At 41.6% G+C, this 24,428-nt stretch overlaps 1 protein-coding gene across 2 annotated transcripts in view; it reads left to right on the top strand.

The window, feature by feature from the left end:
• Window positions 1–24,428, top strand: part of LOC124261420 (rap1 GTPase-GDP dissociation stimulator 1-like) — an 89,076-nt gene that overhangs the window by 13,809 nt on the left and 50,839 nt on the right. For both annotated transcript variants that reach the window (XM_046695738.1, XM_046695737.1), the window contains exons 3-4: window positions 2,700–2,837; window positions 5,333–5,458. In XM_046695738.1, coding sequence (XP_046551694.1) covers window positions 2,700–2,837; window positions 5,333–5,458 — 264 coding nt within the window. The remainder of the gene's footprint in view (window positions 1–2,699; window positions 2,838–5,332; window positions 5,459–24,428) is intronic.

The raw sequence follows: 24,428 nt of genomic DNA, 5'->3' as shown, positions 1-24,428 counted from the left end.
TGGGCTTGAACCCAACTAAAGACACCCAAAACCCACGCACTCACCCACCCAAACAAACAACCATTTATTCAACCAACCAAACAATCAGTCGTCATACACTTCAGGATTTCCTCCCTCGTCAAGTTGACATATTGAAATAATTGAAATTCTGTTTAATCAACATTCAATCAAACTACACACTTTTTAATAAAGTAACACGATATTTAATTGATATCAATTTGATGTCAGGCAGTGTTCTAACATCATTCATGCAGGGGCACTGACTGAATCTAAATACTGACAACCCATGACTGGACGGTGGTTGAATACTGGCCCAGATTTCCTGATGTCTTCTGCCAGCCTGGTGTGACTGATGACGACACTCACTGTGGTTAACCTCTACATGTCATCTGTGGTGGAATTAAAGCAGCTAAGCAGCTTACTTTGGTTTCATCATGGTTTAATCTTTTGCCTCCCCTTGGTCTTGGGTCATAGTTTTTATTTAAGCTATCCTTTCAACAGTCAATGAAGGTACTTTGTTGAGGCTGATAAGGATCAAATTTTTTAAAAAGTTGCCCAAAACATTTTATTGGACTTTTTGATCATGGATTACAGTGCAGAAGAAATTCACAGTTGTCTGTGTTAATGGGCTATGTTTGGATTTGCTTGTCAATATGGTTGTATCAATGTAAGCTGGTGACTTTCAGGGGAGACAAATAACCGACTGCAACTGAACTGATAGGTTGTGTCACTGGGTACACCTTCTGACTGTTGTGTCACTGGTTACAGTGTCTGTATGATGTGATTGTAAGCTGATGACCTTCAGGGCAGACCTTCTGACTGCAACCAAACCGATACATTGTGTTGCTGGTTACATTGTCTGTATGATGTGATTGTAAGCTGATGAACTTCAGGGCAGACCTTCTGACTGCAACCAAACCGATACATTGTGTTGCTGGTTACAGTGTCTGTATGATGTGATTGTAAGCTGATGAACTTCAGGGCAGACCTTCTGACTGCAACCAAAACCAATATATTGTGCTGCTGGTTACAGTGTGTGTATGATATGATTGTAAGCTGATGAACTTCAGGGCAGACCTTCTGACTGCAACCAAACCAATACATTGTGTTGCTGGTTACAGTGTGTGTATGATATGATTGTAAGCTGATGAACTTCAGGGCAGACCTTCTGACTGCAACCAAACCAATACATTGTGTTGCTGGTTACAGTGTCTGTATGATGTGATTGTAAGCTGATGAACTTCAGGGCAGACCTTCTGACTGCAACCAAACCAATACATTGTGTTGCTGGTTACAGTGTCTGTATGATATGATTGTAAGCTGATGAACTTCAGGGCAGACCTTCTGACTGCAACCAAACCAATACATTGTGTTGCTGGTTACATTGTCTGTATGATATGATTGTAAGCTGATGAACTTCAGGGCAGACCTTCTAACTGCAACCAAACCAATACATTGTGTTGCTGGTTACAGTGTGTGTATGATGTGATTGTAAGCTGATGAACTTCAGGGCAGACCTTCTGACTGCAACCAAACCAATACATTGTGTTGCTGGTTACAGTATGTGTATGATATGATTGTAAGCTGATGAACTTCAGGGCAGACCTTCTGACTGCAACCAAACCAATACATTGTGTTGCTGGTTACAGTGTGTGTATGATATGATTGTAAGCTGATGAACTTCAGGGCAGACCTTCTGACTGCAACCAAACCAATACATTGTGTTGCTGGTTACAGTGTCGTGTGTATTATATGATTGTAAGCTGATGAACTTCAGGGCAGACCTTCTGACTGCAACCAAACCAATACATTGTGTTGCTGGTTACAGTGTGTGTATGATATGATTGTAAGCTGATGAACTTCAGGGCAGACCTTCTGACTGCAACAAAATCAATACATTGTGTTGCTGGTTACATTGTCTGTATGATGTGATTGTAAGCTGATGAACTTCAGGGCAGACCTTCTGACTGCAACCAAACCAATACATTGTGTTGCTGGTTACATTGTCTGTATGATGTGATTGTAAGCTGATGAACTTCAGGGCAGACCTTCTGACTGCAACCAAACCAATACATTGTGTTGCTGGTTACATTGTCTGTATGATATGATTGTAAGCTGATGAACTTCAGGGCAGACCTTCTGACTGCAACCAAACCAATACATTGTGTTGCTGGTTACATTGTCTGTATGATGTGATTGTAAGCTGATGAACTTCAGGGCAGACCTTCTGACTGCAACCAAACCAATACATTGTGTTGCTGGTTACAGTGTGTGTATGATATGATTGTAAGCTGATGAACTTCAGGGCAGACCTTCTAACTGCAACCAAACCAATACATTGTGTTGCTTATACTATGTGACATATGTGATGTGCAAGCCTTTAATAGTGAAGAAAAGCAAAACTTCTATTTTTTACTTTGTAAAGTGTTTAACTTTAAAAGTTTTGAACATACAGATATTTGTTCATGTGTTATAGGCATGTTCATGTAAGAAAATCCTTTGCAGATCTGTATTAGTTGGCAAACCTTGCCTTCTCCAGAATCAGAATTGATGCACTTATTTGGGTTCCTATGTGTTGAAGGATAATTGAACAAATTAATAGATTTTTTTAATTCCAGAGTTTAAATGTTTGATTAGTAGATCAGTGTTTGGTTTCATTCTTATCAACAAGGAACTAAATATGGAAATATTGCTTCCAGATGATAGTGAGGATGACCTGTCGCAGCCTCTCCTGAACTCGGGGATTCTGGAGGATGTCCACAAGCTGCTCATAAACGCCTCAGAATCCAGCTTCACATCCAAGTGTGCCCAACTGGTAGCAGAGCTAGCTAAAACAGGTTAGCAACACAGTCAAACTGACACTTTCAAATGCAGTTTTAAGTACAGCCATTTGAATATTTATTGGTTTATGGATCCACAGAAGCTAACTTCACCAGAAATGGATTGTTTTACCCACAAATATTTTACACGTCCTCTGGCACACTCAAAAATATTTTATGATTGCTCTGTGTGTTCCCCAGACAAATCATCAGTGACAATGATATGATATTTAATTTGACATTGAACGATTTCTCGCAGCATATTATCATCCATAGTAGCTTGATAATACAGTGAAGCCCCCGCTAGTCCGACTCGATAATCCGGATGTCTCGCCCCGGCGATTTCAGCTTGTTACCAATCTATGCCTATATAATTTGCCTCGATAATCCGGAAATTCGCTCGAACCGGATGGTAAGTAGCTGTCACCAATCAGTAAAATAAACAGTAAATTGCTTCACAGTCCGGACGCTGTAAGTCGTGTTCACGAACCGCAACAACACCGCCCGGCGATGTTTACTTAAATAACTGGCCAACTGGGTAGGTGTTTTAATTAGACATAAAAGCTCCCACTGAAGATACTGTACATTTGGCGCTTTGATTGACACCACAATACAAAGGCGCGGGATGACAAGTGAGCTGTTTTGTGATTGGTTAATGTACTTTGACAGACAGATCCGTCCACGCGGACTAAAAGTGATTTTGCTTTTACGACAATGCTGCAAGTCGAAGTGTGCTTCGCTAACTTTGCTAAATGTGACCAAATACCACGCCTCATATTCAACCGATGGATGCAGGAATAATTCGGACATTCAAGGCATACTACAATAGATCGCTTTGTTAGACATTACCTCACCTGTGCTGAGGCAGGACGCGATCAGACACGCCGGATCAACATGGATGTCACTCGGTAAAATTATTGATGTGATGAATTGCTTTACATTAAATGCTTATTTGTTTTATCCAGATTCGCGGTCGCTTTTGTAATTTTAGGGGAAGCAACTTGGGTCTTGATTCAGTAGTCCGATTCATTCTCGCGAATCCGGACGAATTTACTGAGAAACGCGAACCGGTCCGGATTAACGAGGCTTGGTTCACCATTTATTTCAAAATTAGCTCCTTCGGTCTTAAAAAAAGCCAAATTTCACTTTCTTTTGCTTTTAAAAAATGGAAGTTCCTTGATTGAGGCGGATGTCATATACCAATATTTCTTTTCACCGACATCTTACTTTGACAGAAGTCATCTGTGATACAACTGGAAACAGCTTCCAGCTTTATTACCTCTTCCACATCTTTTCCAGCTGAAAGTGTTTTTTTTACATTAAACATATTGAGGGCTTGTTTGAAGCTGATTTGTGAATGTGGAAACTGAATTGAACTTTTATTTCAGGTTAATAAGTGAGGGAAACAACTTTGTTGTGTTGGTAATTGGAGAGTTTGGTATGGTTACCTTAGCTACAGTGGTGATTCTGTGATATCCCAATCTGGGTACCACTGTACAAGGCGATCTTAGCAGCATGGTAAACATAACAAATGTACTTTAACTTAGACTTATGACAATAAAAGTGCTGAGGTTTTGTAACATGTCACCCTGGACCTTGTCCTTCAAGCAACGGGGCGGTGGGGTAGCCTAGTGGTTAAAGCATTGGCTCGCCATGCCGAAGACCCGAGTTCGAATCCCCACATGGGTACAATGTGTGAAGCCCATTTCTGGTGCCCCCCACCGTGATGCTGCTGGAATATTGCTAAAAGCGGCTTAAAACCAAACTCAGTCAGTCAGTCAGTCAGTCCTTCAAGCAACATTAGTGTTTACCAGACATTTTTCTACAGTCACGAAATGGCTGAAATACTGCCAGTGTGACTATCAGTGTGAACTCACTCACATATTCACTAATGTAATTGTTTGTTGAGTGTGGATTTTGCAATAGCCTTAGCACCCAGTATTTAAACATTACAAGTGTTAAACAGTCCAATGCTGTGGTTTTCAGTGTGCACTAGTGTTGGGAATTGGTTGAAATCTCATAATTGACGATTGCTTCATTACCAACAAACAATCATCGATAAAAATTGGTTAGCATCAATTTTCAGATTTTCCTATCCAGGTTGTTATTGCAGATATGTATAACATGATGCACCTTGCTACTTTAAAGTGATGTTGATGTATCATGAACAGAAACCTTCTGGGGTCTTCAAGAAATATTCAGTCATGACTTTTCAGTTAGTGAAGTGAGTTTTCTAAGAATTAAACAAGTGTTCAGGCCCTGACAACTTCGAAGTTATGTTCCATCGTCAAGTGTTTCAAAGACTAAAACAGCAGTTCCAAAATCGTTTGTGTCCGATTATGAGAAAATGTGATCGATTGCTTGGTCGTTTGGTCACTTCGACCAATCTTCGATTATTTCAATTAATCGGAACACCACTAGTGTGTATGCAATATGTTTGTTAGTACAACTGTCAAAATTATGTTTAGTTGTTTTTTATGAGTGTCCACCTATGACACTATCCTGTATTGCAGAGTCACTGAGGGGCCCGCTGGTGGAGAAGGGGTTTGTGCCGCCCCTGTTGCAGCTGCTGAACAGCAATGATGTACAACTGGCCATCCAGGGGTGTCGGGCCCTGGGCAACATCTGCTACGACAATGGTAAGTCCTCCTTCACTTGCAGTTACTGGGGTGGTCTCCTTGGACACAGAAATCTGTATCTTGATACATTGTTCACCATGTGATCAGTACAGTAAACTACTGGCAAACAAGGATAAGTTGAGCACCGACCTAGCAATTGACCCATATTAGCATGCATGAGTGCCGCCCACTGGTGCTTGCCATTGTTAGCGAAAGGGGCCCCAGGTTGTCCGCGATCAAGTGTAGTGTGACTTGCTACACCGACATGAGAGTCTTATGAGCAAGGGCGTGCAGCTACACACAGAATCAATTTCATTGTCATGTGGGCGGTGGGGTAGTCTAGTGGTTAAAGCGTTGGCTCGTCACGCCGAAGACCCGGGTTCGAATCCCCACATGGGTACAATGAGTGAAGCCCATTTCTGGTGTCCCCGCCGTGATATTGCTGGAATATTGCTAAAAGTGGCGTAAAACCAAACTCAGTCAGTCAGTCATTGTCATGCAATGCATGTGCACTAGCCTACATCTGCTCTACCTCTCACAAACCAAATTGGTTTGCTCATTGCCGTGAACTGCCTACTTCTCATAAACGCGTTCTCTGTGCTGGTCCAACTTATCCTTGTTTGCCAGTACAGTTGTAACAAACTCAGCTGAACCACTAAGTTTGTTTAGTTTGTTATAAGCGTTGTTCATTAAACACATGGTATATACAGGAAGTGGTCGGGACAACACAAAGGCTGTTAATAATATCTGCCAGTTTCCTATGCGTATGTTCACATAGTTTATTGAATCATGATACACAGTTTAATTCAAATCTGGACCAGACAATCCAGTGACTAATATCATGAGGCAACTAACAGAATTGGGTGGTCAGGCATACTGACTTGTTGACATATCATTGTATCCCAGTTGCGTAGATGCTTATGATGTTGATCACTGGATTGTCTGATCCAGACTTGATTATTTACAGATGCCACCATATAGCTGGAATATTGCTGAATGTCGCATTAAACAACAAACAAACAAAAACCCATGTCACAAAGTGATTGTAGCACTACGACTGATGTAAATCAGTGTTATACTATGGGAGTTATGACAGTCATAGTGATACCATTGCTGTTTCAAACAGAGCCCTATATCGGTGGCTATGGACATAGCTGGTGATAGTGTATACTTTTAAGTTTACTTTTACTTTATTGACAAGAAACTGAATTTATGTCAGAAAAGGGATATGTGTGTAAGACTCTTGAAATGTTTGTTACTTTAGTATGATTGAGATGGCTTTCAAATGATTGTATGCTTCATCACAAATACTGAACGATGGCATAGATTTCCTCAGATTGGAAACTTGTGATGAATCATCAGCAATGTTTTAAACTCTCCCAGCTTAAGATGTAAGCCTTGTCACAGACAGCACGACTGCGGTGTACATGTAAATAGACATGATCGCATGTCATGAAAATCTTCAGATTCGACTTTTTAGAAGAGTTGCCATTTCTGACCTCCACATAAAAGTACTCTCCAGCACTGAGATGACTTACAGCAGGCCTGGGTGTTTTGTTGTAAACACGGAAATAAATGAGCGCACATCCTCTGCAAGTAAAAACACCAGGAAACAGACTTTCCCTGGAGGAGACAGTGATATATGCAGCAGCAGTGGGAGGAAGCAGCCAGGAGGATGTCTGTTACCCTCCCGGCTGTCTTCCACTTCCCTAGCTACACTGTAGCCTTTACCATGGATGTCTGTTACCATGGAAACATGTTCCACTTCATTCATCCCCTGCTGTACCTACATTGTAGCTGTTACCATGGATGTCTGTTACCAGGAGCTGTCTTCCACTCAATTCACCTCCTTCCCTAGCTACACTATAGCTGTTACCATGGATGTCTGTTACCATGGAAACATGTTCCACTTCATTCATCTCCTGCCATGACTACCCTGTAGCTGTTACCATGGAAATGTCTTCCACTTCATTCATCCTCTGCCGTAGCTACACTGCAACTGTTATTTTGAATGTCTGTTGCCATGGAAATTTCTTCCACAGCAATTATCTCCTGCCAAAGCTACATTGTAGGTGTTACCCAGGAAATGTCTTCCAGTTTATTTATCTTCTGCTGCAGCTGCACTGTAGTTGTTACCATGAATGTCTGTTATGTCTTTAGCAAATTATGTGTCTTACCTTCGCTTGGGCGGTGGGGTAGTAATTAAAGCGTTCGCTCGTCATGCTGAAGACCCGGGTTCAATTCTCCACATGGGTACAATGTGTGAAGCCATTTCTGGTGTTCCCCACCATGATATTGCTGGAATATTGCTAAAAACAGCTTAAACTAAACTCACTCACTCACTCTTACCTTAGCTACACTGTAACTGTCATAGATATATTTTACTGTTGAATATATTCCACAACATCCATCTTTACCATGGATAGCTGTTGCCTTCAAAGTTTGGATACCTTCAAAGTTTGGACAAATGACAGCTCAAGTTACATAATATATATTTGGCCATGTTGAAATAATGGTGTTTTTATTTGTTTTCATGTTTTGAAATGTGACAGCAAGTCTGACCCATCAGAGACTGCTATGTAGACATGGTTCATGTTGCAGATAATCTGTTTGTGAAATATTTGTATTTAGATAAGAAGGGAATCTTAAGGTTTCTGTTTCACGTCTGATGGCGGCCTGATCAGTCAAAAGAAATGGGGACATCAATACTGTTTGTCTTGGTGCTTTAGCATCACAAACATTCTCTCACACATGAGAATAAACTTGTTTTACACAGAGAAGTAAACATGTGATTTGTTGAGCTGCTCCTGTGTAACACGAGTTCTAGACATAGTTTCTTTTAAATACTTCTTTCATCAAGTCAGAATGTGTTGAATAGGACCTCATGGGACTTTCTCAGAAGCTGGGTTTTGGATATCAACTCCTTTTGTTGTGTAGAGGCAGCAGCGTTCGCCAGTATGATTCACCTGATACAGGAGTCGGAGCATGCTACAAAATTAAGTGTGCTTCTCTGTAGTAGAAAGTTTCCGCAGTTGGCACAGTCATGTGAGGCACGTGATTTGCTGTACAGAGTTATGTCCCTTACTGGTGCCTGTGTGTGCTGTATTTTAGGGTTTGATTCCAGAACTTGCAGTGATTAAGATTCTTGTTTTGTGGGCACTTTGTGGCATTTTGACCAAAGTGGTGAACATTTACTAACCGCATCACTTCCACCTTTATCCATCCATCCACCCACCTATCCATCCATACACCCACCCACCCACCTATCCATCCATCCATCCATCCACCTATCTATCCATCCATCCATCCATCCTATCCATCCATCCATCCATCCACACACCTATCCATCCGTCCATCCATCCACCCTATCATCCATTCATTCATCCATCTATCCATCCATCCATCCATCCCCACCTATCCATCCATCCATATCCATCCATCCATCCACCCACCTATCCATCCATCTATCCATCCATCCATCCATCCACCCATCCATCCATCCATCCTATCCATCTATCCATCCACCCACCTATCCAGCCCACCTATCCATCCAGCCTATCCATCCGTCCATCACACTCTGTTATAATATATTATTAAATCAAACAAGTTAGCATTCATAAAACTCATGTGCACCCATTTTGAATGTGCATTCAAATCAACTCTGTAGTCCATATTCAGACATGTTGTTAATTGAAGATTACGAGCATGAAAGTTATCTTACTTTGACAAAGACACATGTAAAGATGTCCTACACCATATTGATAAAGGTTGTGCACAAACAATGTCAGTTTAGTTGCCGTCCATGTTTCTTTAAGATTGTGTATTACAGTTAAGCTGCTGACATTACACTAGAGTTGGAAAATCAATGCCAGCACAACCCACATTCTCTCCAATATCTTTTGTATGTTGAGTAGACAAACACAGCCCCTTGTACCGAACCCTTGTATCATGCCCTTCTGTTTTACTGTAAGAATCCGAAGATCTAGGTTCGATTCCCCACATGGGTACAATGTGTGAAGCCCATTTCTGGTTTCCCCTGCAGTGATATTGCTAGAATATTGCTAAAAGCGGCGTAAAACCATACTTGTAAAACTCATACTCACTCACTCACTCACTCACTCACTCCTGTACGAATCAGTCAAGTGATGGACTAGGTATATACAAAGACATTTCTTGTCAGGTTTGTTATTGCTGGCATAATATTTGTTCAGCCCTACTTCAGTGACTTTGGATTCCACTGGGTTTACAGTTGGAGGTATTCGGCCCACAAGCCTTTCATTGTCTGATTAATGTAAAAGAAACATATTTGTATCCGGACTGAGAGGTTTATTGGCAAGCTTCTTTATCATGAATAATGTATGACATGGGACCTGCTGTATATTACAGGATGGATGTGGGTGAGATTTCATAAACTACCGTACAGAAGTGTATGACCATATCGAAAAGTTTGTCCCCTTGTTTTTAGATGCTTCCGGGTTTTCATGGCTCTAAACCTTTAAGTAGTAAAATCTTATTAGCATGCAAGCAGTAAAATGCTTTTCTTGTAAAAGGTAATGGTGCAAAAAATATTACTAATAATTTTATACAGACCTTTCCCCCAAATCAATATTATTCTTCATGTCCCTCCAATAAAGTCATATATCTCTATTACCCTTCCCCAAATTCCTCTACTGCTTGTATTAATGAGTAGTCCTTAGACAAGTTTTCAGAGACCTCTTTCTTAAGCAGGTCTATGAAACATTGGTCGACAGTCTGAAAGTAATTCAAGTATATATTTTTTTTATTTTCATGAAATTCTGTAGAGGATGAATTCTACTTAACACTCCTGATGGGCGGTGGGGTAGCCTAGTGGTTAAAGCGTTTGCTTGTCACGCCGAAGACCCGGGTTCAATTCCCCACATGGGTACAATGTGTGAACCCGATTTCTGGTGTCCCCCGCCGTGATATAGCTGGAATATGGTTAAAAGCGGCGTAAAACTGAACTCACTCACTAACACTTCTGATGCCTACAGCAAGTCTGCCTTTAAGAATCCATTCATCTAGATTCAAAATCACGTATTCCAAATGATCGATCATGTACACTGACAATATAGAGTTTTCCGGTCAGCGATGTCAAGTGTTGCTGTGGCTGCAAGTACACCAGTACTGTTTCCCCGAAGGCTGACAATGGTAAACTTGATGGGATTGCCTACATGATGTATCCATATTGATTCAAGGTCCGTCTCAGTCATGTTGTCCTAACATTCCCTCTCCGTCTTCCTGTTAATTACAGCCTGCATCACACACCAGTGTTTACGTCCCTGCCAGACTGCAACATCACTGGGATGAAGCTCCCCATAAACAAGTCCATGATTTGGATTGATGTGTTTTGGGGGGTTTGATCATTATGTTGGTATTAGTATCTGTATGATGTTCTTGACGTTTCGTGCAGTTTGAGGAAATTATTTCAGGGTTTTGTACTGCAACATTGCTGCCTATTTCAGGCTAGATTGAATCAAGGAAAAGAGTTTTTGACTGTTACATTAATATTGTGAAATTGTTGCTTCATATCTATTTAAATGAATATATCATATTCATCCATATTTCCTTCTTTAATATTCATTCTGCACTCTGTCATCTTCAAACTGTGTCTACCATAGGGCGACACTATGATGACATCTCTAAACCTGCATCTGTAACAACATTTTCACAACTATGAACCCTAATCATGGTGCCAACACCAACTGTACCAACTGCAACACCAGCACCAGCACCAACACCAACACCAACACCAACACCAACTCTATCACCCACACCAGTACCTCCTGTTATTAACATCCGAGCTCTGCCACCGTTACTGCTATTAGCATTACTGTCACCACCAACACCAACACAGATACCAACTACACCGACTACACAAGTATCAGCCACCAACACCAACACCAACACCAGCACCAGCACCAGCACCAACACCAACACCAACTCTATCACCCACACCAGTACCTCCTGTTATTAACATCCGAGCTCTGCCACCGTTACTGCTATTAGCATTACTGTCACCACCAACACCAACACAGATACCAACTACACCGACTACACAAGTATCAGCGCCAACCACCTACACCAACATCACCAACTACAGCACCAACACCACACCAACACCAACACCAACACCAACACCAACACCACCAACACTATCACCCACACCAGCACCAGATACCTCACTGTTATTAACATCAGCACCAGCTCTGCCACCCAACACCAACACCAGCTATTACCATTACTGTCACCACCAACACCAACACAGATACCAACTGCACCGACTACACACCAACACATCACCATCAAACACCAACACCAACACCAGCACCAACACCAACTCTATCACCCACACCAGTACCTCCTGTTATTAACATCCGAGCTCTGCCACCGTTACTGCTATTAGCATTACTGTCACCACCAACACCAACACAGATACCAACTGCACCGACTACACAAGTATCAGCCCCAACAACACCTACACCAACATCACCAACTACAACACCATCACCACACAAACACCACTACCACATGACATATCTAATTATCCAAGTATTCATTTAAGCACTAGTCTGTCATACTGACCCTGAAACAATATACCCAATGCAGCCCATGCATGTCTAGAATGTGTGGCATGTCTATATTTATCGCAGTTGAAGAAAGTGTCTGGACTCCTTTTCATGATATTTATAATTTTGATTTTAAAACTTTTATTTTCTGTAAAATATGTTCATTCCGGAGACTAGCTGTTGGTCTATTTAAGCACCTGTCCATCATGATCACTTCAAACCATGACTTTTAAACACTTTCCTAACGCTGTGCACCAGTCTTCTTCCACATACACAATCATGAATGCACAGTTCCAACATTGGGTGAACATAATAAGAAATAACCCAGTATGCTTTAATTAAACTTAATTAATCTGTGTAATCTGACCCCTGATAACCAAAATATGAAGCACACAACCATATCTAAATGATGTCAAACCTAAGTGACCATCTTCAAAGCCCCAGCATATAAACAGTGATAGAAATGACAATGGAGTATATCCCTCTCACCCTACACATTCCAGCAGAAAGGTACAACTCTGATCTCTGTCAGTAAATCACCGTACTACAGATAACCGGTCATGTGTACACACCCGGCCTCAATGAAGAGATCTCCTTTGTGAACATAAGACATGGGGGTGGCAGGATGTGGGAGTGGGGTGGAGTCTCGGGCGTGCTTTGGCCATTGTTTATTGCATGCTTGTGTTGCCAGTTTGATAAGCAAATTAAAAATCATTTAAGGATGTGCTGTATCCCACTGGGTGTCACGAGTGGCTCAGTTGTCAAAGGCACTGTAATTTGTTGTGTAGACTTGCATTACAGTTGTATGGCAGATAGGTCTTATTGTGGGCTCCAATCTCAGATTCAATCTGATGAAGTTTGCAACTCTACACAAGGAATTTGTATAGACTTTCTTCGGTATGCCAGACAGCTCTTATTTTGGGCTCAATTCGGAGATTCAACCAGATTATGTTTCTAGGTTTGCAACTCTACACAACAAATTTCAGCGACTTTCTTTGATATGCCAGATAGCTTTTATTGTGGATCTCATGAAGCTTCTAGGTTTGCAACTGTACACATTAAAATTATAGAGCCTGTCTTTGGTATGCCAGATAGCTCTGATTGGGGGCTCAAATCCCAAAGGGGTGGTGGGGTAGCCTAGTGGTTAAAGCGTTCACTCGTCACACCAAAGACCCGGGTTCGATGTGTGAAGCTGATTTCTGGTGTCCCCGCCATGATATTCTAGAATATTGATAAAAGAAGCGTAAAACCATACTCACTCACTCACTCACTCACTCACTCACTCACTCAAATCCCAGATCAACCTGATTAAGTCTCTAGGTTTGTAAGTACCATACTTACCTATGCTCAGATTTGTTTCTACATTAGTAAAACTTTAAGAACTGCATATCTGACTTTGCTCCGACATCAAGTTGACAGGCAGTCAACTGAAAGACTGCTCAGCTTATTCACTGATCAGAATGACACCATTGAAACAAGCTTACCTTTTGTTAAGAATCACTGTATTATAGATGGGTGGAAAATTATTATCATAAAATGTATGAAAAGTTATTCTAACATCATAGAGTTCAAAGGATGATATACCCCAACCTCCCAGTCTCAAGAGAAAAGCAATTATTTGACCTGACATTACAGCGAGGTGATCCCCACCTGCTGAGGAGTGGCATGGTATGGACACACTATGGTGAAGCACACAAACACGGCTCCTATGTTGCTGTAACATTTGGCCAGGATGTGTATAGAGAACATGTCATGTTTGTGTGTATATAGTTGTCAGCTGGTAACAATGATGGACAGGTTTGTAGGTCTCAGCTTGTATGTTACAGGTTGTCTGTCTAAGGATGTGTGTGTGTGTGTGTGTGTGTGTGTGTGTGTGTGTGTGTGTGCAATGTGTAATCTAGTGTGAACCAGACAATCCAGTGATGAACAGCATAAGCATGTCTACGTGTCGTGTGTGTGTGTGTGTCCCCTTAGTCACCTCCTACGATGAAGACTGGGTTACTGATGATCAATGTCTAACCCGCATGCACATGTGTCTGGCGCATTAGTGATTGTTTTGAGTGAGTGAGTTGTTCAACCACTAAGCTACAATCAGTGTTTTGTCATTTTTAATGGAACATTTCTTCATACAGACAAAAATTTACTACATATACAAGCCTGTGATCAAATTTGAACAATGAACTTGTCTGTCGTCTGAGATGATTGGTTGGTTGGCATCAGGTGGTTAATCAACACCATACCCCAATGGCAACTATCATTGCTGACAATACTGATCACTGGATTGTCTGGTCAAGACAACATTATTTACAGACCACAACCATATACCTTGGATACTGCTGAGACATAGCAAACTAACACATCTCATGACAGAACTATCCAAACTCTTATATTTAACAAAATGCTTCAGCAATTGCAGTGACCATTAAAATAAGAATATCTGATACTTTAATGTTGCCGTTTTCTCTACTCCATCTTCATTTCTTCTCAAGATGATATGGCAAGATTATGCCTTTCTGCAGACAGCATCACTGCCAGATTTTTCACCAACTTGTGCACAACACCACTTTCTTGCCAAAAGTACATCAGCTGGAATGTTGTCGTCATTAATTAACCAGTTATAGTTGGTAAACAGTGTGTCAAACAGAGATATTGGACCTGTTTGTGATAAGGTTGAGGCCAATTAGAGTGTGCATTTTCTGGAAGATGCAGATTGAGTCTCTTGCTGGCTCCAACCCTGTCGCCCAGCCGACCTGCCTTGAGATATATTATCAATCTGAAAGGACATTTCTTTACACTGATGCCTCTGTTTCTTCCCCACTGCGGGTCACTGCAGTAGAAGGTCTATGTTTATGTAAGCTTTGGGGATATTTTTCAAGTAATTGTGTCTGATTTTTTTACGAATGAGGTTGCTTGAAATGTTTCATATCACCGAATGTAAACATTTGAAGTTGTGTAAATTTAGAAGAGGTTTTTTATCTTTTCACATACTTCTTGAAATTACACAATTTTTTGCGTTGACACGTTCTCAAAAACATGGCGGACATGTTAAATGTTTCCCTGGTGTGATTGTCAGGGGATCTTTGTTATTGCACATATATGTTCAGATGGAGGATGAAAGGCAGAGGTCATCAAAGCAGAACTGAAAAAATGACTCATGATCAAACGAAAGTGTGATCAAACGGCATCTAATTACTCCCCTTTTTGCCCAACTGTGGGAGTTTTTTATTTCTTGAATTTCAAATGGAGGTGATGGGCCTGCTGTAAGGTTTTAGAAGAACAAGATTAGGTGAAATGAAGTTTAATGTCATGTTCTAGATTAATACATGGGTGACCCAGTAATCTAAAGCACCACAGGTGTAGTTTTGAATCCCTTAGGTACTGAGGTTTGAATCCCGGTTCACTGTGATTATGTTTCTAGGGTTGTCTCCATTATATGAATGCTCATGGGTTTCGGCAAGGTGGTAAACATTTGAATCTGATTTTTCGTGATTCTGGAGTTCTGACCATCAGGCTTTCACTGTACATTATTTTGTTTTCACTGAATCAGAACTGGAAATTAATGACGAGCAATCTGTGTGGATGACGGCTTCGTTATCTATAATTCCAGTGCTGATACCAGCACATAGTTGATCTTGAAGGTGGAATCTTGAGGTATCATACCTTGAGTTGGGTGTAGGTGGAATCTTGAGGTATCATACCTTGAGTTGGGTGTAGGTGGAATCTTGAGGTATCATACCCTGAGCTGGATATAGGTGGAATCTTGAGGTATCATACCCTGTGCTGGATATAGATGGAATCTTGAGGTATCATACCTTGAGTTGGGTGTAGGTGGAATCTTGAGGTATCATACCTTGAGTTGGGTGTGGTGGAATCTTGAGGTATATCACACCTTGAGTTGGGTGAAGGTGGAATCTTGAGGCATCATACCTTGAGTTGGGTGAAGGTGGAATGTTGAGATCATACCCTGTGCTGGATATAGATGGAATCTTTGAGGTATCATACCTTGAGTTGGGTGTAGGTGGAATCTTGAGGGTATCATCACCTTGGTGGAATGGGTCATACCTTGTGGGTGTAGGTGGAATCTTGAGGTATCATACCTTGAGGTGCTGGGTGTAGGTGGAATCTTGAGGTATCATACCTTGAGTTGGGTGTAGGTGGAATCTTGAGGTATCAGGTGGGTGTATCTTGAGGTATCATACCTTGAGTTGGGTGTAGGTGGAATCTTGAGGCATCATACCTTGAGTTGGGTGTAGGTGGAATCTCATACCTGAGGGGTGTAAGTGGAATCTTGATATCATACCTTGAGTTGGGTGTAGGTGGAATCTTGAGGTATCATACCTTGAGTTGGGTGTAGGTGGAATCTTGAGGTTCATACCTTGAGTTGGGTGTATCTTGAGGTATCATACCTTGAGTTGGGTGTAGGTGGAATCTTGAGGTATCATACCCTTGAGTTGGGTGTAGATGGAATCTTGAGGTATCATACCTTGAGTTGGGTGTAGGTGGAATCTTGAGGTATCATACCTTGAGTTGGGTGTAGTTCTTGGGTGAGTTGGGTGTAGGTGGAATCTTGAGGTATCATACATACCTTGAGTTGGGTGTAGGTGGAATCTTGAGGTATCATACCTTGAGTTGGGTGTAGTGTAGGTGGAATCTTGAGGTATCATACCTTGAGTTGGGTGTAGGTGGAATCAGGTACCTTGAGTTGGGTGTAGGTGGAATCTTGAGGTATCATACCTTGAGTTGGGTGTAGGTGGGAATCTTGAGGTATCATACCTTGAGTTGGGTGTAGAGTGGAATCTTGAGGTATCATACCTTGAGTTGGGTGTAGAATCTTGTGGAATCTTGAGGTATCATACCTTGAGTTGGGTGTGTAGGGGAATCTTGAGGTATATCATACCTTGAGTTGGGTGTAGGTGGAATCTTGAGGTATCATACCTTGAGTTGGGTGTAGGTGGAATCTTGAGGTATCATACCTTGAGTTGGGTGTAGGTGGAATCTTGAGGTATCATACCTTGAGTTGGGTGTAGGTGGAATCTTGAGGTATCATACCTTGAGTTGGGTGTAGGTGGAATCTTGAGGTATCATACCTTGAGTTGGGTGTAGGTGGAATCTTGAGGTATCATACCTTGAGTTGGGTGTAGGTGGAATCTTGAGGTATCATACCTTGAGTTGGGTGTAGGTGGAATCTTGAGGTATCATACCTTGAGTTGGGTGTAGGTGGAATCTTGAGGTATCATACCTTGAGTTGGGTGTAGGTGGAATCTTGAGGTATCATACCTTGAGTTGGGTGGTGAAAGGTGGAATCTTGAGGTATCATACCTTGAGTTGGGTGTAGTTCTTGAGGTATATACCTTGAGTTGGAGGTGGAATCTTGAGGTATCATACCTTGAGTTGGGTGTAGGTGGAATCTTGAGGTATCATACCTTGAGTTGGGTGTAGGTGGAATCTTGAGGTATCATACCCTGTGCTGGATATAGATGGAATCTTGAGGTATCATACCTTGAGTTGGGTGTAGGTGGAATCTTGAGGTATCATACCTTGAGTTGGGTGTAGGTGGAATCTTGAGGTATCATACCTTGAGTTGGGTGTAGGTGGAATCTTGAGGTATCATACCTTGAGTTGGGTGAAGGTGGAATCTTGAGGTATCATACCTTGAGTTGGGTGAAGGTGGAATCTTGAGGTATCATACCTTGAGTTGGGTGTAGGTGGAATCTTGAGGTATCATACCTTGAGTTGGGTGTAGGTGGAATCTTGAGGTATCATACCTGAGCTGGATGTAGGTGGAATCTTGAGGTATCATACCCTGTGCTGGATGTAGGTGGAATCTTGAGGTATCATACCTTGAGTTGGGTGTAGGTGGAATCTTGAGGTATCATACCTTGAGTTGGGTGTAGGTGGAATCTTGAGGTATCATACCTTGAGTTGGGTGTAGAGTGGAATCTTGAGGTATCATACCCTGTGCTGGATATAGATGGAATCTTGAGGTATCATACCTTGAGTTGGGTGTAAGTGGAATCTTGAGGTATCATACCCTGTGCTGGATATAGATGGAATCTTGAGGTATCATACCCTGTGCTTGGATGTAGGTGGAATCTTGAGGGTATCATACCTTGAGTTGGGTGTAGGTGGAATGGAATCTTGAGGGTATCATACCTTGAGTTGGGTGTAGGTGGAATCTTGAGGTATCATACCCTGTGCTGGATATAGATGGAATCTTGAGGTATCATACCTTGAGTTGGGTGTAGGTGGAATCTTGAGGTATCATACCCTGTGCTGGATGTAGATGGAATCTTGAGGTATCATACCCTGTGCTGGATGTAGATGGAATCTTGAGGTATCATACCTTGAGCTGGATGTAACTGGAATCTTGAGGTATCATACCTTGAGCTGGATGTAAGTGGAATCTTGAGGTATCATACCTTGAGCTGGATGTAACTGGAATCTTGAGGTATCATACCCTGTGCTGGATGTAAGTGGAATCTTGAGGTATCATACCTTGAGCTTGATGTAACTGGAATCTTGAGGTATCATACCCTGTGCTGGATGTAGATGGAATCTTGAGGTATCATACCCTGTGCTGGATATAGATGGAATCTTGAGGTATCATACCTTGAGCTGGATGTAAGTGGAATCTTGAGACATCAGGCCCTATGCTGGGATATGTTCTTGGCTAATTGCTGCCAGGGAACAGATGCCCGGAAACCTCACGACAGGTGTGCAGATGTTTGGGGAAGATTGAGAACCCAATACACACCTGATCAGGAACTACTCTGAGTCTCAGGTGTGTAACACAGGAATTCCGTAGCCTGACTGTTTCTGTGATGATGGGGCAGGATGATGCAAGCTGTAGTAACATGAGTCACTTTCAGGGATTACCATCCTGACAAGGATACGTAAAATGATTTACTCAATTTTAACATCCTCTGTTAAGTCCAATAGGCAAAGCTTTGGCTGCTTCATAAGCAACCTTTGTTTGATTCCCAGTACAGGTCACTGGTGGGAATTTTGATGCAAACATAATGCTAATAAGTTGGTTAATATTGCTTAACGACTCATCAGCAATTTTTACAGCTATAAGTCACAATATAGCTTTGTGGAACAGAGCATATGTAACTAAAAGTGTCAAATAGCATTAAATTTTAACACAACTTGAATGAGTGACCACAGTGAAGACTTGCAACAGTAATGTAGTGAGTGAGTGAGTTTGTTTTTACACCGCTTTTAGCAATATTCCAGCAATATCACAGCGGGGGATACCAGAAATGGGCTTCACACATTGTGCCCATGTAGGGTATCGAACCCAGGTCTTTGGCATGACGAGGGAAGGCTTTAACCACTAGGCTACCCCACCGCCCCACAACAGTATGTGTGGATAGTTCTTCTCATATATAAGTAAGCCACTGCGATATAGCTGGAATTATGCTAATCAGCATTCACGCATTCTGTTACACCCATTCTGTTACACTCAGCACCTTTCTGTGACATATATAACAGAGTTTTGGCACACTCAATAACCTATTATTAGCTTTGCCTTATATATAAGAAGAGTGATGGACTGGGGAATAATGGATGTTGTGCACTTGTCTAGGTTCTCATTGTGGCAGCAGTAGGTAAGGTAGCTCATTAGACCAGCTATAAATACAACCCACTATTGATCACTTGTTGGTATGTGACCAGAAGAGCTGTTTCTGCAGCATTTCCTCACTTCATTTGGGCACAGACACTTCCGTAACTTCCCTTGGCAAAAGCAAACTTTTTGCAGAACAACCACCAAGATCATGATACCTAAGTCATTACACCTATCAAGATGAAGCAGTTAAGATTCCAATGTAAAGATAAGCCTGTGTTCTATACCAGTGTCGAACACCGACCTTGTATGTCCATGTTGAGTGAGATCCACAGATGTGATCATCAGTCATTAAGAAGTGAACACGCTCCTTCAGCCTCCAGGTTTCCTACAGCAACAACCAGTATCCCTTCTCTCAGGTTAAGTGGGCTATACTAATACAGTGAGATCACAAAAAGTAACTGCCTAGCCTCTCAAAAAAACTTGTAGCATGATGTTCTGATGATAATGATGTGATGATGCATGGTTACTTTATCTGTGACGGTATTATTATCGAGAAAAATTAAGCTTGTCATAAGTGGCAACTAATGGTATCGGGTGGTCAGGCACGCTGACTTGGTTGACACATGTCATCGGTTCCCAATTGCGCAGATCGATTCTCATGTTGTTGATCACTGGATGGTCTGGTCCAGACTTGATTATTTACAGACCGCCGCCATATAGCTGGAATATTGCTGAGTGCGGCGTAAAACTCACTCACTCATTTGATATAAAGTTGAATATTTCCTTGCAATTGTTATTTCGTGACAACATTCATGGGTTTCTATTGTTAATACCCCAGTGGGAGTTCCTGGCTTAGACCTAGTACCCAACAACTCTTGAATAGTGATGAGTAGTGTTACACAAACACTCATGTGAGTACAAACCAAAAGAGCACCTGTCGACACTATATAGCAAAGGACAGACCCAGCAGCTTCTATTACTGGAAGGCCATACATACATAAATATGTGTTATCTAATGACTGTAGGTAAACCATTCTATGGTTATTAATGTAACATGGCCCTGGTGATGTAGAAATGGCTAAGTAGTAATTAGTTCTTGAAATTACAATGCGATAGGAATATTATTTACAAGGAAACCTGACAGCTAACCAATTATCATCATCAATATACCCACGGATGCTGTTTACCAAATGAATCATTTATGGTATGTAAGAAGCCTCATGAATCTGCCATTTATATGATGGACATTGGCGCCAACTTTGAAGTCTGGGAAATAAGGGGTCTTTACTTTGCCATACTGATGCCTCCTTGAGCAGCATGTTCTTATTTCAGCACTGCTGTGATGTGCAGATTTTGCTGTGTGCAGGAGATTAGTATATGTGTGTTGTATATAGCTGCTCTAAGCTATAGCTGTATGTAAGCACTCTAGCAGTATGACGGTGGCCTGTCACTAATGAAATCTGGACCAGACAATCTGGCAGTCGATATAAGGAGCATAGGTTGCTGGGAACCACAACTAACCCGAGACCCAGGTCCCATTTGGGTCCATCATATGTATATTAAGAGTAGGACCTCACTGTATGTCAGCTGTCACTTATAATGATGCCCTTGATAACTTGTATCTTTGTGCAGTTGCTGTGCAGAGGTGAATTCCTTAGTTCTGCAATGTCTGCATATCGTGGGTTCAAATCCAAGATTCTCCCAGAGTATGGTTCTTGGTTTGTAATATCAATTCACATGCTTGTGGGTGTCAAAGTTGAAAAAAAGGTGAACTCACTCTTTCATCCATTTGGTCTATATCACCCATAAAACCCATAATCTTGGGAAGTTGAAGTACAGAGCTAGTATTTGTCTGACAGAAGAGCATGGCCGTACAACAATTCAGCTTATTTCCACACCTTATCAAAGAGCTGAACATCAATAATCTTCACGACTGGCAACTGTCATCCTATGCAAAGCTGTGGTCTAACATTCAATGCTTACTTGTGCATAGGGCGGTGGGGTACCCTAGTGGTTAAAGCGTTGGCTCGTCACGTTGAAAACCCAGGTTCGAATCCCCACATGGGTACAATGTGTGAAGCCCATTTCTGGTGTCCCCCGCCGTGATGTTGCTGGAATATTGCTAAAAGTGGCGTAAAACCAAACTCAGTCAGTCAGTCAGTACTTGTGCATAATGTGTACCTGAGTAGGATATGGATCCCAATTTGGAAAGAAGTTCATGCTGTGTTCAACCCATGGTGGGCATACTGCATTCAAAGAAGTCAACATGATGCTCCGACTCTGTGTCTAGGTTTCATTCTCCTATCGGACACAAAAACACTATCAGTTGGGTCACAAAGATTAATTGCCCAGTACCTGAAAAAAGTTTAATGTATGAAGTTCAGGTGAGACAGTTACTATGACGATGAATGGTTACTTCATCCATGACTATATTAATTGAAAGTGCCAATTATTGTAGAGAAAATATGCAAATGGATTTAATTCGTTGTGTCCATTTTCAATTAGTATTTGTAAAGGATGACATAATTCCTATCCAGTAAACACCTTGGATGTCATTATAACCTGGCCACGTTGACATTGCTCATACTATATGTTGGGGCGGTTGGGCAGGCTTATGGTTAAAGCCTCCGCTCTTCATGTTGAACACCCTCTTGATTCCCCACCTGGGTACAATGTGTGAAGCCCATTTCTGGTGTCCCCCGCCATGATATTGCTGAAATAGTGCTAAAAGCGGCATAAAACCACTCACTCGCTCACTCATGATATAAGTCACATGTTTGTTTGGTCCACATTCCAACAGTCACAGGTCTTGGTCATATACATTGTGTTTGTGCAGGTGTTTGTAGAGCAGTCCATAGAGAATACTACATAAGGTCTCATTACATACGAATTATACGAAACTTCAGTGTCCTTCCTATGGTATCTGACCAAGCGAAAACGAGGTCAGAAACCATAGGAAGGTCACGAAGTTCCGTATGTAATGAGACCGAGTGTGGTACTTTATTTATGACCCACGTCTTACATGCATTAAATTGACAAAACAGCGTATTTTTGTTATTGTTATGGTTTCAAACTGAAACCGGTTTCATAAGAGGTTGCGGAAGAATTTTGTTCTGTAGTTCACTTTTGCATGACTTCACACTGTATTGCCATTCTCGTCTGCTCCCTTGGTAACCGACGACACGATGCATGTCAGTTGTCATCGCCTCGTACAGCCTCCTATAGTAAACTACTCCGTAGCACCCCATTTCTTGGTTTGCATTTGCGTTACTTGGCTAACATCACTGGTGGAAATATTACATTTATGTTTTTCGACAGATATAATGTCTCAGTTCAACTTTCAATTAAACAGCGATACGGCAACGTTCGCAATGTTTACATTCCCACAATGCATATAAGTTGTAGAATGAATGAATTCACGTGTGTGTTATGAATGAACAAGTAGTTCCATCACAACGTGACCTAATTGAGAGGTCATCGGTTATCCAATCAAATCGTTAGAATCTCAGATCAAGTCGTTAAGACACAGGTCAACGCGATACGACACTCGTGTGATGTACGAGATTAGTATGGAACTACCCATACCTTGACCACGTGGGTAATAAAACACAGTATTACATATTCATTCTAGTATCAGTATCAATCCTTGTATTTGTCTACAGCTGTTAACAGTAGGGGTGTAACGGGAGGGTCTGATCTAAGCCACCTGGGCTCCATGAAGCCCTAATATCAGCAGCTGAAAGAAGGGGCATGCCCCTCATCTTGTTATCACCACTGTGTAGACACATGCCAGCAAGTATTGGGTCTTTATCACACAGCTCACAGCTGAACTACAAAACTCTCACATTCTAAACAAACACTCACTCGCTTTTAGATACTGACAGTTTACAGTGGTTTATCGTAGATTTATTGGACGAGCCAAATTTTTCCAGGTGAACTGAAAGATTCGGCTAAAAATGTAAGTGGGTGGATGATTCATGATGGGGTGTTGATGCTGTCCCACCAGTCTCATGGCTTGAGTCATCGTGGGTTTATGGTGTTTTCATGCTTTCATTGCAGATTTACAACCATTCAGTGCTTGGCTTTATTGTTTGTGGAAAACTCAAATCAACCTTTATCGCTTCTTGTGACATTTATACAGGTCTGGTCGAGGTTTAACATGGCTGAAGATTCAGGCAGATTGCTGAAAACGTTATTCAGGTTTACGTGCAGCTCAGCCAGTATTAAACGAGACTTTTCAAGGTGAAGGTCAAAGAAATGGGGTTGAACATCTCATTCCCAATTTGCCCAGTGACATACCATGCCCAGTTTACAAAGGATACTGATCTGACAAATCCTTCTTTTATCCCTTTAATGCCAAGTAGCAGGAGGTAGGTGAGGTGAAATTGGGTTTAACGTCATGCTTGAGAATATTTCGCTCATATGATGACGTAGCAGGAGGTAGGGCGGTGGGATAGCCTAGTGGTTAAAGTGTTCACTCGTCATGCCAAAGACTTGGGTTCGATTCCCCTCATTGGTACACTGTGTGAAACCCATTTCTGGTGTCCTCTTCTGTAATATTGCTGGAATATTGCTAAAAGCAGTATAAAACTAAAATCACTCACTCACGCAAGTGTCAGGCAGGGTAACAACAAATACCATCATTTAATGTATAGTAAGGCCGTGATGTAACCACTGACCTCTCGCTCTTGAGGTAGATGGAGACCATAGAGGCAGTAGATATTCAATGGATGGAACTGATAAACATGTATTCTATATGTACTGTAATCATAGTTATTTTCGCGTGGGATTAATTTTCACGCTTTTAGCGCAAAAAGATTGTGCGCCAATAATC

The sequence above is a fragment of the Haliotis rubra genome, unplaced genomic scaffold, assembly GCF_003918875.1.
Source record: "Haliotis rubra isolate DU_JTF1 unplaced genomic scaffold, ASM391887v1 Scf8, whole genome shotgun sequence".
Lineage (NCBI taxonomy): Eukaryota > Metazoa > Mollusca > Gastropoda > Lepetellida > Haliotidae > Haliotis > Haliotis rubra.
This window is presented reverse-complemented; position numbering and strand designations above follow the sequence as displayed.